The sequence below is a fragment of the Epargyreus clarus genome, unplaced genomic scaffold (genome assembly GCF_041222505.1).
Source record: "Epargyreus clarus isolate Ecla_fem2 unplaced genomic scaffold, WU_Ecla_fem_2.2 ptg000010l, whole genome shotgun sequence".
In the NCBI taxonomy this organism is placed as follows: domain Eukaryota; kingdom Metazoa; phylum Arthropoda; class Insecta; order Lepidoptera; family Hesperiidae; genus Epargyreus; species Epargyreus clarus.
Window position 1 is genome coordinate 7,112,039 of NW_027332218.1, and position 15,918 is coordinate 7,127,956.

Sequence of the window (15,918 nt, forward strand, 5' to 3'; positions counted from 1 at the left end):
AGTACTATGTAAAGGACCTATTTTGAATAAAAAAGATTGATTTGATTGATTTCTATTAATTCAGAGAAGCTTTATATAGTACGTATATAGAATATGCATTGTGAAAATTTCAAGAGTCCACCTATAGGTAGGTATAATAGATAAATCGAAAAAGAACAATTTCTTTTTCATGTTAACATTTTCCTTATTTAAGTATTTGTTCTAAAACTCTGTTAAAATTATTCTTCGAATTATTATCGAGCGGTTATGAGATAGAGGTCTATGACAGAGGGTTAGGCGGCAGAGAGACAAATAGAGTCCCGAATTTACTTAGGCAAGGATCCACAGACCTGTATTTGTACCCGGTATGTCCCAAGGAACCCTAACAACATGTTATTATGCACCGTTAACATTGATTTTACACAAATATTTTGCTCTAAATCAAAATAAAACAACTTTATTTAAATTATAGGTATCTTTTCTACTAAGTTAGCATATGATTCATATGTTCTATGAGGAATGTCCCCGTCTTCCTCAGTATGACATTTTAAAACAGTATTTTTAGGTATAAACTAGTTTTTGGGGTCAAGGTTCAGGGTAAACATAACCACCTGTATTTATTTAGCTGTCTACTTTCCATAATATTAATAAAGGTATAAATCTTGTATTTGAAATAAGTTATTAAAATTTTATAAGGAGGACACATATAATAATATTATACTACATCACTTTGTACAAAAGAGCTATATATGTGTTGTTGAAAAAATACATATAGCCGAACATTGTATGTATCTACTCCTACTCCTTCTATTCGAAGTAGGTATAGTCCGCGCTATACTGCAAGTCCGCTCTGAAGTTGTTGCGCACAACTATAAGCATATACTCCGTAGCAACGTAAGGGGCTAAGGCGTATACTAAGGTAGCTAATAGCTATGTACCCTTTGGCGAGAGCGGGCAGCGAACGGCTGCCTGGAGGGGGCCCGCACTGTCTTCGTCCCGCTAATATCTTCAATTTGCTATTCGACGCGATTCGTTTCTATATTCAGAGCGGACTAGCAGTTTGGCGCGGTCTATTCATAGATAAAAAGAAGAATTCAGCCAAAGGATCGTAAGGTAAAGTTCCGTGATATGCGGTGAGTTTCTAAGAATTTCGGAATTCTACTGAAGTCCTATATTTTGGCAGCTAAGTTAAACATCCGATAATTATGTATTTACATATAGTACTTTGTTCTTATATTTATTTGTTTATTTATTGCATCAAATATAGTACACTAGATGGTATACTTTGACAATGTTCTGAACATTTGGCCAATATCGGCATGCAATGATATAAAAGTAATGTTAAATAAACTAAACATAAATTTAAATACAACAATTAAAAATATAATAGATTAAATTATTAACTTTTTTTAACCAAAAGTTTTAAAGTAATGAAACAACTTGCTTCTCGTTATATCAATAAAACGCTACAGTAGTATATTTAAGTTGGAATTTATAACTTAAAAGATTTGGACTGTGGGTGTATAAAGTGCACGATCAATTCGTCTTCAATTTTATTATCTTGGCATCTCCAGATAAGCCTTTGGCACCGCTGTCAGCATGCATTTCGGAATATTATTGTAACGGATTATTAAATTGATAATTTATTTAAATTTTAAACCGGTTGATATTAAATTGTTTGGTCGCAATTTTTGGACTCTTAATCAGATTACAAAAATACTTGGTAATGCTAAATGAGAACAAATAATATTACAATGTATGCATTTCACTGTAGCAAGAGAATTATAATATCGATAGATATACTTAGAATGCCATAGCAAAAAGTCTTAAGTCTATGATAATACCTCATACAAACAGACAGACCAACATATTTATTATAATAAAACATATGTGTCACGGACAGACAGAAAAACGAACACACAAACACCACGACCCAGATTTATCATCATTATGATATCTGTCTAGCCGGGGATCGAACCTGGAACCCACTGACTGCTGAATCGATATGGTAACTCTCTGCCCACGTAGTTCAATAGAACAGCGTAACGTTTACAGTCAGCGACTAACAATACAGTATACAACTAAAGCTTAGTCACATACACAAAAAAAAACAATAGTAAAAAAACATAATTAAACCAGATAATTTATAAACCGGTTTGGAGATGTCAAAGTAACGGAAGGAACTGATCACTGATGTAGAGCACGCGTCGAATACCAATTATCCTCATCACAATGGATGCAGGACAAAGATCGGCCATTTGCATTTTATTCGTGTCAACGGAAACGTTCGAATAGATTCTGGTCTTCCCAGAAGCTTTATTGCTTTTATTATTACGTATAGCGCATTTTGTTTGTCATCGAAAATGTTTCCTTTATTTTTGTTACATATAAAGCGACAATTTTTGTCCTTAGGAGTGGCAAATCGGCTTTAGGTAAAACCTTTGTCACACTTACGATCAGGTAGACGTATCCTCGACTGCTACTCCAATCTTGTAATAAGCATTAAGAAGTTATTTCATTTTCTAAAGTTAAATTACTCATTGTGTACTATAGGTAAATACCAATACTAATTTTAATAATTATTAGCACGTATATCTGAATTTAATGACGTTAATGGCACTAGTAAGTTCATCGCTAGTATTATTTAAAATTAAATAGAAGGTACCTATATGTAATATACTAATTTTATTATTATATTGTTTAGTAAACGTAATAAAATACTGTCCAAAAGGCAACGAATGGGTTTAAATTACTTTTTAGTAAACGCAACTGCCCAAAATGCAACGAATGGGTTTAACCCTATACTTGACATTGTGCACTTAAATGCACATTCAAATTAGATATTTTTTTTCGAAAATGCAACATAGAATCTTATTAATAATAACTCAAAGCGACTTAGCAAACGTTTCTTTATGTCAGAAAATGAAATCTATATCTGTCTCGTTCGCACACTGTCAGTGGTAAACAAAATAGCGAGCCGTCGGTCAGCGCCTGCACAACGCTCTCTAAGTATCTTATGTTAGCTGAATGAAATTAAGTTTTATGTACGAAATTTATATAATCTTACTTTCTGCAAGCTTTATTCAATGTTTTAGTGATATTTTTTTGGGATATAATGGTTTGAATATATAGTAATTCATGACTTTTGTTATGTGTGCATTAAAATGCACACTGCCAATGACATACAATATTACTGTTTGTCAATATTGTGTCTTTAAATGCACGCTGCCAACTTTGCTACTATATACTAAGGTTCTGCACACAAGGTAGGGGTAGCGTGAACAAAGTTCAAACAGAGTTTTTTTTTATAATTCATGACTGAAATTAATATTTCCCCGTTTCCACTAAATTCCCAGTCCTTAGCTTGCAATATTTTTTTCGGATGACTGGAGGCCGTAAAATTCTAGCTTTGGTATCTAAATTGCGTAATTAAATCTGATGTAGAATCCAGCAAATCTTAGAAAGATGAATTCCAGATGTCTAGGGCTCATCAAGACGTCCCTGAACTCAAGTCCTGTCCAATCAATAGCGTCTTCTGTCAAAAATGTAAACATCTCCAATAATGACGATTCCAGAAAATCTGCAATATCAATCCCAGATAAGACCAAATTCCCACTTGAGGTCGGGCATAGATGCGCCACTAGCCCTGAAGACTAAGCTGAAATGCCTCGGAAAAGTATATCTTCTTACCACATCCTTCAAACAAGTGTAATAAAGTCCAATCACATGCTTAAATTTAATACAACATTCTAACGGAAACATAGATGAAGGTCTAAACAGACAAGTCGCTTTATAGCGTACAAATATGATAGGCCATCGTTAGTATTGTCTTCACAGATCTTGGACATCTTCGTTTGCAATTCCTGGTTGCTGTTTCGTCATGGGAACAGCGGTAAACAAAAATTATTGCCACTCAAAAAGTTTTGAGTCGCTTTATGTGAGAACAGCTTTTTTTTGGGAGGAGGTCTTCTAATCTCTGAACTCAACTAAAATATCTCAAAACTTGTTGACATGTCATAACTTCCGAGACTTTTATCTTTAGTATTTTCAAAATGTATGATATTTTTTAATTTTTTTTATTTTTTCTTAGTTTAGTGAGTACTTGGTGGTGTGCATTTAAAGACACATATTTTTTTCTTGTGAACCTGGCAGTGTGCACTTAAAGACACTAAAGACACTTAAAGATACTATATTCTGAAAACTGAAATTCAGAGATTTTTATTTTATTTTTCCTAATATCCTTGTAACCCAATTAACGCAGGGAAGTAGCAAAAGTATATTTTTTTTAGGATAAAATTCTCTGCCAAGTATAGGGTTAAATTACTTTGGGAATTTCTGTAAGTACCAATGTCTGTAAGTCTATAATTCGAACGACGTAAATAAGAATTCAAAAAACAAGTAACCACATGCCGATAATAAAGAAGTCATAATCTTTGTAATTGAGTGTCTAATTGCGCTTTATGCAATTTAAGCTCGAAAGAAATTCGTCGAAAAGCAATTATTGTACTGGAATCATTTATAAAAATTTAAGCAAATTTGAGTTTTGAATTCTTTATGGACTATATGGTCTATATGGACTAGTAGTTAACGAGTACCAGTGATTTAGAAAACTTAATTGAATTAAAGAATTACTTAACAAAAAAGGAACGAAATGAGACACATAATGATATAGCACGTTTTATTAGTTTTGTTTGTGAACAACATACACTCTATAATTACAAGGTTTGCTGTGTATAAAGGATAGAATTACAAAATATGAAATAAATTATATGCACAATTCCCTGTAGGTATTTACGCAAAAACTCATTGAAGGCAAAGTCAATATCTCAGAGTGATAAAGTATAGAGCGAGTTTATGTCGACAATGTATTGGTACGACTAGTAGGCAAAGTTGCGTTATTAAATATTATTTAAGGTGTGTCATATATAGTTTTATAGCAAATTTTACCAGAATTTCAATATTTAATTTAAAAACACCTAGTTCACTCAATTTATGCTTAAATGATTATTTGTTCTATGTCTACACATAATGCAAGTGTTCTCATCTGTACCTTATGTTCGTACCTAAAGTGGCTCGCTCTATACTTTTAATTACTCTGAGGTCAACATATTTGTGTAGGACCTGCATATATAAGGGGACCTACAGATTAAAACTTGAAGCTCGAGTACCAAGTTCGATAGGTTTAAGGGTATTACTAATACATAGGAGATTAAACATTCCTTATATAAATCGATTTGAATTGACTAATCGTCGTAACATATGTACTTATTATTATTTGTTCATATGGGTAATATAGTATTACAAACTTTTATATTCGTAAGTAATATATTTAAGTTTTTGACAATTTTGCTCCAAACTTTTGTCGTAGCTTTTTTATCAAACTTTTATATCATCAACTTTATCTTCTACATCAATATACTATCCACGCAATAAAGAAAAGCTAAATATCTGATTTTTTTTAACATTGAAGCGTGCAGTTTACCTGATGGCAAGTTAACTACCTCTCACGGACCATCCAATCCAACCATCTCCATATAGAACAGGGATTTTCTACCTGAAGCCGATCACAAATGCGTTCCCTGAGAACTAATATGGTCGATTCATAATATGTAAGTCGTATAAGCAGTGATAGCCTAGTGGTTAAGAAACTCGGCCCCTCGATCGAGAGGTCCGAGGTTCAAATCCCAGGCACACGCACCTCTGATTTGTCAAAGTTATGTGCGTATTAGAAATTAATTATCACTTGCTAAACGGTGTAGGAAAACATCGTGAACCTGCATACCTGAGAGATTAAAAAAAGAAAATCTCAAAGGTATATGAAGTCTACCAATACGCACCTGGCCAGCGCGGTGGACTATAGCCTAATCCTTCTCATTATGAGAGGAGACCCGTGTCCTCTGCCCAACAGTGGGACAGTATGTTGAAGTCGAGCATCCTAAAAACCTGAATACATGACTTATTTTGTTTAGTATTTCTTTAAACCCTCCCTAAAATCTCCCCTACTTATTCCTCTAACTGGAACAATTCATGTCATTTGCTTTATTTTTCCCCACACTTCAAAATCAGAAACACCGTTTAGATCCATATTATCGTTATAATAATGGGGATAACACCACTTAAGAATTTTACATCAATTGTTCTATCATTCATATAAATTTTGAAACACAAATAAAGGATTAACATCATGAACACCTTTACCATTAGATAAGTTTCGAAACGTGAGTTACCCGATTCGGAATAAGTTCTAAGTGTATTGTCGACCTTTGAAGATCCCGAGTTAACGGATCGAATATCGATAGGTATTTAAGGTCGCGTGTTTGGTATGCGTTCATTTCTATGCTCCCTTCAGCGCCCTTCACATGTACCATAACTATACTTAACTATAAAGTGCATGATAATATAAAAAATAATGAATAATGTCTTCGTGGTTGAAATTTGGTCTCCCAATCGTGGGGTCCGAAGTTCGAATCCTTGTAACGCACTTCTCATTTTTGAAAATTATGAGCGTATTAGAAATTAATTATTACTTGCTATAACTGTGAGATAATATGGAGAGAAAACGTACAAGCTTAAGAGTTCTTAAAAGTTTTCTTGTAGTTGTGATACGTGTGAATAACTTTATTTTACATAATGTCAGCCGTAGATTGCAACATAGTACAAATTGTATAAAACTGATGATTGAACACCAAGTCAGTATTGAGATTATAGAGTCGCATATCCCCACTGTATTTACCGTTAACCTGCCGAAGTAGGCATCTATATAATTATATCATTTTCCAGCTTAAGTATGGCCGTCTTTGTCACGACTTTAAGTATGGAGACAAGTCTATAATAATTATAAATTTAAATGTAAAGTTTGAGTCACATTTCATCCCCTACACACTAAATATCAAACAATGTTTTAGTTATAAAGTTATTAGTTATTACCAGTTTATTTTATCTAGAACCTAGCCCAAAATTAAAGGTAGGATTAGTATGGTTCCACTGAGTAGGTAGCACCGAATACCTTTTTCTAGTTTAAAGTAGTTCTTTTGTATCGGTGAAAAGGTGTGGATGACGGCTGACTTAAATGTGAGTCTCACTCTTCAGGAGTGGTAACGTTTGTATGATCGGCTTCATACAGAACCCCTGATCTACATATCGATACCTTAATTCGCAAATCAACCAACTTTTTGTCAAAAAAAATTTTTGATACTAAATGGTGTTGAACAAAATCAAAATAAATAAAAAAAACATTTTGAAAAAAGTGGAGTTGGCTAATTTGCGACTTAAGGTATCGATATATGTAATTGGGTACAGATGTCCACGGCAGTGAATGACTAAAGTTGATGATATAGGATACGGTTTTATTTCGTACAAACTTTTAAATAAGTGAGTTATGGTCAATATAAATAGAAGATAATATTTTAGGATACAGATGATTAATATTTTGGTTGCCCAGTTTACCCATAGATTTCTTTTGAAAACAATTTATATATAAAACAATGTATATATTTATTTAGGACAGGTTAAGTACATAATTGACTATACAAGATTAATAGAAAGTTTAGTAATCCGCTGAGAGGACAGACATAAGGCAAAAACTAACTCAGTCTATAGTTTCTAGAAAATTATAAATTATATACGTGTACATAGTATTCATATAAGATAGTTGTCTAATCTAATTGGTATAGTAAATATTAACACATTGAAGTCACAACTAGGTAGGTATATAAGTAATATATAGGTGATAGTCATAAGTTTCTCTAAGTAATATATTATACATGTTTTCTAAGAATTTGATATACAATTGTATTTACTACGAAAATTTAAAAACTAAAGGCGATATTTCATATGGCGTCATAGCTAAACAAGGTAGAAATAGTAAAAAATCGCATACTTTCTATAAATGCAAAAAATAATGTCGACTTTTTTTATGAGACGGTTTTCTTTGCACAAGGAACAGAAATGGGAACGTTGTTTGTTTCCATGGTCATTATGTTGTTCTTAACCAACGCCTAACTCAATTAATTAACTATTTTGTCAAGTAATGTAGCAATTATATAAAAAAAATATATAAAAATCCATCAAAACAGAACTTTTGTACGCTTTTTCATATTATTTTGAGAGCAAAGCATGTACGACGTACGTTTATAAAAAAAGGTGCACGGCAGAGCACAGGCCAAGTTAACACGCACAAACTTTAGTGCTCATTTGCAGATTTTTTATTTTAGGCTTTTTGGTAGGAACAACACCAATTTGTTAATAACAAAAACATGTTAAACGTTAAACAAACTCACATCTTAGAGCGATTTTATATTTAAAGCTTTTTATAGGCAAAGAGTAACAATACTACCCTAATACCACATCAAAATACACTTTAAATGAACCAAACTGAAGTAAGCAGGCAAATATTTACGAATAGATATATCACAAACGTTACCAATTCGTTGCTTTCACGTCTATACTGTGAAGCATCCAGTCAAACCTACATACATACGACAGTGTAAACTTTTTATAATATTCATAAGAAGATCTAGGTTATTTGTACCTACAATTGACAAACTATTTACGTGCATTATATACTATTTTGTACAAAACGAAATTAACAATCAAATCATGTAACTTATAGTGTTATTTAAATAAAATACTATAATACAAAAAAAAAACGAAAAAATACTAAAACGCATTGTAATTCGTTTCAAAATTAATCTCTATATATTACAGTAAATATAATAAAGAATACCTCTAATTTCTAAGTTACTTGTTTATCATGGCATCGTCGTATTTAAATCTATAAGAAAGTGCTTCGTCAATTGTTTAAATTTTCCTCATAACATAATCTTCTATAATTAAACATTAATTTAATTAACACATAGTTTTGAATTCAATTAATAATAAACATTTCACAGACAATTCATTAATCATACATAATTATTTTTCATTAACTGGCCATACATTCAAAGATCATGTTAGAAATAATAAAAAATAAATAATAATTACTATCGATGTTGCAAATAATTATTTAAAAATAGTAAATTGAATCAATTCTATTTCATTTTATATCTAACAAGGAATGTTTTTCATTGAGCAAAAAATTTCGAAAGAACGTATTTGCAGAATATAATTATTAACAAATAATTTCAAATTTAATTAAATTATTTTCGAACAATTCTAATAACATTGAATCATGGCTACAGGACACACATAGAACTCAAGCCAAAGTATTTGCAAAAAGTATACCTATCTTAACTTTGTTTCTATACTGTTCAACAATTTATATTGAAAGAAAGGTTTTGCATGAACCAACAACATATTATGACAATTAATTCTCAGACGCTATTTATTTTTTAATCTGGGGGCACGGCTGTGCCCCCGCCAAGTCGAATTTTAATATTTTTTCAACCAAATAAAATAAATACTTTCTGCAAATACAATGACACATAATCTAATAACAATCTACAAAGATATGATATTAGATATGCCAATACAGCGTTTTTACCCAGAATCAGAATTCTTCTAATTGGCAACTTGCCGACAAGAATAAAACATATGAAAAGCAAAGTTTTCAGGCACAAAACAATTGAAATTTACACCGATCGGCTCATTACAAAATATAACGATTAAAAAAAACAATCACTTTATACGAGCAAATGAACGAAACATCACATCACACTCATCCGTTCGTTCGTGAACCTTTTACATCATCAAACATAAAATTACAGTTAAAAATCTTGTCATATACTAGTATAACTTCTTTAACGAGTACATGATAAAGCTGGTATACTAAAACTAAGGAGTTTTAGTACATAAGACAGTTCACTACTTCATTGGAATCTACGCATAAAGCCCATAGCATTTGATTACACTCAGTTCTATAACAATCCAGTAAGAGTTAGCGATTCTTTCCGAAAAAGATCGATTCTTGAATCGATCCGACTCAAAGTATGATAAATCGATTCACAAAAAAAATCGAGGCCTAAAGAATTGATTCTCCAAAAATCTATCTCCGATCAATTTAGGAGCGTAACTAGCACAAAAACGGCGTTAGGACCAAACAATCCGTATAAATATCCGTCAGCGAAAAATGTCTATATAACAGATTTATAAAAGTTTGTAATACTCAATCAACTAAGAAAACATCGAATTTCGATTTTCTATGATGAAATATCGATCGATTACTGGAGATCGATAAAATAATTTTTCGACCAAAAAAATTGATTCTTCGATTAATCGATCTCAAACCGCCTTCCCTATCCAGTAATATGCCAAAGAATTTGGCAAGCCATTTATTCTAATTAAAAGTCATACGTTGGGGCAATCCTTTGCACAATTGGCAAGTACATATACAAGCAATCAACACAAATCCAAAAATCCACTTAGAATAACACACGATAGAATAATTAGAAAACCTTAACTTTAGATAATTTATTTGTAGGTCCAAATGTGCGAATAGGTATCGTAAATCTAGTAAAACCTATAATATTATTATGGCAAATAATAAAAGTGTTTATAATAAATTTATGTACTATAAAAAGTATAACATTATTCATAGTAAAAAGTTGCTCTTGGCAGTTGTGTTGTACTTCGATAATCGTCACGGAAATTTCAATTTTAATTCTAGTCCAAACAGTAATATTATTAGTGAATATTCATATGTGCGCGGATATCATTAGTATTCAAAACTAAAACTAGCATACAGGTAGATGATCTACCTCATAATATATGGTCAAATTTCGATATTAACAATGCCAAAGCAAGTGTTAATTCGTTACCGTCATTATAAGGTATTTCGGCCTTCAAGAGCCTCATACAATTGTCTTTTCAAGTATTTCACGATTTGTGCGTTCTCGTAAAATGCATGTTACAATATCAATTCTTCTTTATACTTTTACAAGTATGTAGATAGCGTCATTTCCTGTTAAGTTTTTAAGTGAAGAAATTGTCTCTTTGTTGATATATGGGTAACTCGACGTCTGGAGAGCGGTCATCATAGTCCTCCGTGTTGTTCTGCGTCGGCAGCTCTTCTAGTGCTTTAACTGGCAAATAGAATTAACAATTACGATTCATGTAATAAATACTTGAATATCATGTTTTGAAAACGATACCAATACAATAAATATTCAATTTAAAATCTGGCGTTATTTTAGCAAATTTGTATTTTTTACGATTTAGGTGCGCTTAGTAGTATCTCGTATATGGGGGCACGACGGTGCTCCGCCAAGTCGAGCAATTCATGATTTTATGAAATTATTCAATAGATAAATTTATACATTTTATGTACTCCCTTTTAGAAATGATTTCATAATATCATTAGTTACAACCTAAGTGTAAAATATTTTAAAATTTGTAAAAAGAAAATAACGACGATTATAAATAACATTTAAAAAATAAAAATGCAATCAAATAGCAAAAGAGTAAACGTTAATCAAACAACAGAAAAAGTATAAAATAAAATAAAAACAATTGCTACTCACAACAAAATGCATAAAACCAAATCATGCTGCACACTTCATGGAAGACGTCTCAAGGGCCGCCGTGTTGGCTATATTACTTTGTTCAATGATATTTCTAACATTACTGAACAGTGATCGTGAACTAGAGAATTTGATTTGGGGAATGGTAGAAATTGTCGTGGATGTTGCTAAAACAAGCTTGTGAATGCTAAAAAACAGTGTGAGGGATATAATTTAGTAACTAGCCAATCAGTTGTTCGAAGACGGCCCTTGCTCAGTGTTGGTTCCTGCAGAAGAGGGACAAACGACTTCAAGCATTATTGTTACATGCGTGGACACACGTGATCGTTAGTTACAATTCATTGTTAAAATAATTGTCATAGTAGGAATGAAATAACATTCGAACAGAATGTATAATATAACTCAAATCGATTTGAGAATATAAGATACGTTGTTATAATTATTGCCAGATTTTTAAATTATACTGACCTTATTCATCAAATTGACAATTCTCTTAACAAAGAAAAGTGGAAACGGGTAAGGTGTGCAAAACACACAATCACAATAAAATATGTGCACTTTTGACTAACCACAAGTGTTATCTAAAAATATTTATTGTACATTAAAAAAAGATTGACCAAAATTATAATAACAATCACAATTCTGAAACTAAAGAATTCTTATTGTAAACACAGGTGCTTAACCAGAAGTGCCATTAAAAAAACGGGGTATTTAACAAAATTGGAAATGCTGCTAAATAAAGTGAAGTTAAAACTAGCAAGATAAGGTAAACGTTAAAACATCATCTGCATTAAGTTCGACCGGTGTATCAAATTTCAGTATGTACGAGTACGAGTACTTTAATCGTACATTTATTATTTTATTTTTTGGGAAAATAAGAACAGGTGTTCAAATATACTATTAATTATAGATATTTATTTTAGAAGGCATGCTAGAAACTTCAAAAATAAAATAAGCAATATTTTATAATTGTCGATGTAATCAAATACGAGTAATAATAACAAAAGACAGAAATCTCCAGTCATAAGATTTGAAATAATTAAAGAAATAATCGAATTGAGTAATATTAAAGCGAAACCTTTGGATCATTTTCACGGGAAGTGTAAAGTTAAGCATAATTAAGAAATTTACAAATCACTCTAAATTAACACAGACGTAGAAATACATACGCGTTTTTAGAAAATAAAACATTAATAATCAATCATTATCCTAAACAATTTGATACATCAGTCAGTTTGAACTAAACATTCAAAGGGAATACTAGCTATATTAGCAAGGTCTTACCGGCTATGATTTTGCTCATCTCGGTGACTTGTTTCGCGAGTATCTGGTTCATCTGCAGCAAGTGTTCCCGTTGCCGCTTCTCTTCGCCGTCCGGGCTCTAATGTGTAAGCACACGTATGACTGTGTTCTTTACATATGTACAGCCAACATTCGAAGCTGCTATTTCGAACTAAGTTTTATGGTGTGTTTGTAGATTGTTTCTTAACTCTTTATTAAAAGTAAGATCTCTAACAATTTTTGTTTTAATATTTATATCTTGATTTATTATTTTCGAATCATGATCAAAAAGCTACAGACTTCCTGGTTTAAGAATTTTGTTATATCTTAAATTTAATATACTTGTATAATGTTTTATTATTTAATCTACAAACACTGGTTTCTATTAACAATGTACATATTTTCATGATAGAAGGTTTAAAAGTGATACAGAAATTGAAAAAGCCATGCAATATGATAAATTATGTGAGACATTCAAAACAATGAAAGCAGATCTAGACCAAGATGCAAGTGTTTATGACGGATTTAAAGATGTGCATTCAGATATGAAAGATTGATTTCATGAGATAGGGTAGTACTAATTTAAAGAACTTTTTGAAATTTCTAAAGATGAATTAAATGGCGCTGAATTAGTATTTCCAAATATGATTTTAACACAGTGAATAATTTCTCATGATGGCCTTAAACTTATCTTCGTGTAAATCGGTAGATACGATCAGTGACTTAGAGATTCTATAGCATAAATAATACCATAATAAATTAGCCCACCTTATTTGGATCTGCTGAAGAGCTGGTTAGCATCTTCTTGATCGATTCGACTTTCTCTTGTCGTTTCTGCTGTTCTTCAGGGGACAGTTCAGGTGGCTATAAAACACAATAGGGAAATTGACTTTTGATGTTAAACATAATAACATAAAGATTCATCTTTAAAAAATGTATTTCATTGTAATATTATAAGTAGCAAACGAGAATGATGTCCATCTGATGATCGGAGACCAATAATCATTGCCCTCAATGTACATTTCTAATCAGCCTCAGAAACGATTTGAGTCCAACCAAAGACCGGTCATTGACCACCACCAACCCACCAACCAACCAACTAAGTCGGAATGCCTTAAATGTCTTTCCTATGTTCGCTCCTCGTAAAGTTAGCTCTTTGAAAGCGAAGCTAACGAATTTACCTTTTCCGGGATATATCTCTCAGGGATGACGATCTTCTGGGGAGCAGCTAGCAGTTGATCGATGGAATCCGGTCTTCGAGCTGGTAAAGCTGAGCGCACCACATCTGGCGCAGCGCCGCGTAAAGCTCGCTCCATATCAGCATCGTCTAAGGAACGACCCATTGCCTGAAAAATATATTTTAAATTAGATATGTTTCACCCGCTTATAACAACAGAGTTCAGACAGGTTTTTCAAATATTTCACTATCCCTACTCGGCCTTGATCTATTATCTAAGCTCTATTTAAAGAAAAAGCTAAATTACCGATTTATATTGATCTCCCGTGTATAGGATGACGCATACTCAGGGATAGGGAGATCAAGACAGATAGATACTTCCAATCCGCAAAATATCAAACCTTGGTCACGTTTTTCGTCCAGAGTTTAACTTTCAAATATAATATATAAAAATCAGATAAAAATGTTGGATTACACAACTACCAACAAAGCTACTGTAAATTACGTGCCATGCAATGCTATAGAAAAATACTCACGTCCTGATTATAAGTTTCCTTGGGTATTTCGTTGAGTGTCTTCGCGCTCAGGTGATGGGGAGCGGTATAGTGCCTTCGCTTTTCTTTTGGAACTTGTCTTCTATGTAAGGAACCATTCTTCGGTCCATCTCCAGACATCTCAGTTATTATTTGTTTAGCAGCCTCGCTCTTGAATATTGGCGACAACTCCATATGAGATCGGGTCAAACTAGCAATGCTACTAGTTTTAGATATCGGATCATTGGTCAAAGTTCTAGAACTGTCGGTGGGACTGTTCAAGTACTGTGTGGATAAAGACATGGTCTTATCGTAACCAGATCGATCATAACTCTTATGGTAACTGCTGCTTAGAGACGAAATGTCGCGCGAGTAGTCATAGTTGGAGAGTGACGGACTAGATGGGTACTTGGGACTCAAATCAATATTTTTGTCGTTCATTCGCAAATAAGTAGGATTTTCCGGAGCTTGTGGCTTTGTGTAGTATTCTTCAAATTTGCTGAAATCAGTTCGTGGCACGGATGACGCTCTCGCGTAATTTATCGGTTGTACTAATTCCTCCTCTAAGAACTGATCCAAGTTGGCTGTGATGTTGTTTGTCGTCCAGTCCGTCATTGGTTGCAATGAGCGTTCCCTATCTCTTTGACGTCTCTCGCTTTCTCTCTTCACAATTCGAACAGTTTTGATTTCTTGCTTCTCTACATTAGACAAGTTACCTAAAACAATTGTTTTAAATTCACACTTTACTACATTTTGATATATCACAAATATTTACAATATATTATAATCTAGTTCAATCGTTTATTCGTCTTAAAACAATATAATATTATACATACCGAAGGCAGAATGTTGTAGATCCTCACTCGTTAAAGGCGAGGTGATATCATTACCAGTAGGTCTGGTATCTACATACAAAGGTGTTTCAACATTTGTCTGTCCATAGTGACCAGGTGGCAAAACTTGCCCAGTGATGTCATAATCATACTCTGAATAACCATGGTCAATTGTATGTCCAGTGTCTAAATTAGTTTCTTGCCAAGATGAAGTTGGACGACGTTTTCCTGGAAAAATTATAATGATTGGTAAATTTAAGTATGTTGTGGATGAAATCACTACAAAAATATAGTATTGATTATACTGGTTGTTTAATCGTTACAAAATCTTTATGAATTCAAACGACCGAGTTTAATAATATTATTACGAGGAATTCCATAAACATAATCTGTTAAGCATGTTCCCCCAGCACTCGGTAAAAGTATATTTTTCTACTGGTGTAGAAAATTTTTATACATACCAGGCATGGAGTCATGAGTAATTTGCAAAGCTTGTGATTGCTGCGTTAGATGCCTAACTGCGCGACTTAGTTCTTGACGCTGGCGCTGTAAAGCTGATACTAGTTGCTGAACTCTGGACACTTCTGGAACGATGAAAACAAATGACGATTATTAAAGGCTTGAGTTATGTTTTGAGACAAAAACATTGAGTAGATACG

At 32.6% G+C, this 15,918-nt stretch overlaps 1 protein-coding gene across 1 annotated transcript in view; it reads right to left on the bottom strand.

Annotated features, from left to right (window-relative positions):
• Window positions 1–4,643: 4,643 nt before the first annotated feature.
• kmr (pleckstrin homology domain-containing family A member kramer) overlaps window positions 4,644–15,918 on the bottom strand; it is a 95,244-nt gene continuing 83,969 nt past the window's right edge. The window contains exons 16-23 of the mRNA XM_073077273.1: window positions 15,721–15,843; window positions 15,263–15,487; window positions 14,430–15,142; window positions 13,898–14,062; window positions 13,485–13,580; window positions 12,720–12,816; window positions 11,436–11,701; window positions 4,644–10,997 (exon numbers count right to left, since the gene is read on the bottom strand). Coding sequence (XP_072933374.1) covers window positions 11,664–11,701; window positions 12,720–12,816; window positions 13,485–13,580; window positions 13,898–14,062; window positions 14,430–15,142; window positions 15,263–15,487; window positions 15,721–15,843 — 1,457 coding nt within the window. The 3' untranslated portion in view covers window positions 4,644–10,997; window positions 11,436–11,663. The remainder of the gene's footprint in view (window positions 10,998–11,435; window positions 11,702–12,719; window positions 12,817–13,484; window positions 13,581–13,897; window positions 14,063–14,429; window positions 15,143–15,262; window positions 15,488–15,720; window positions 15,844–15,918) is intronic.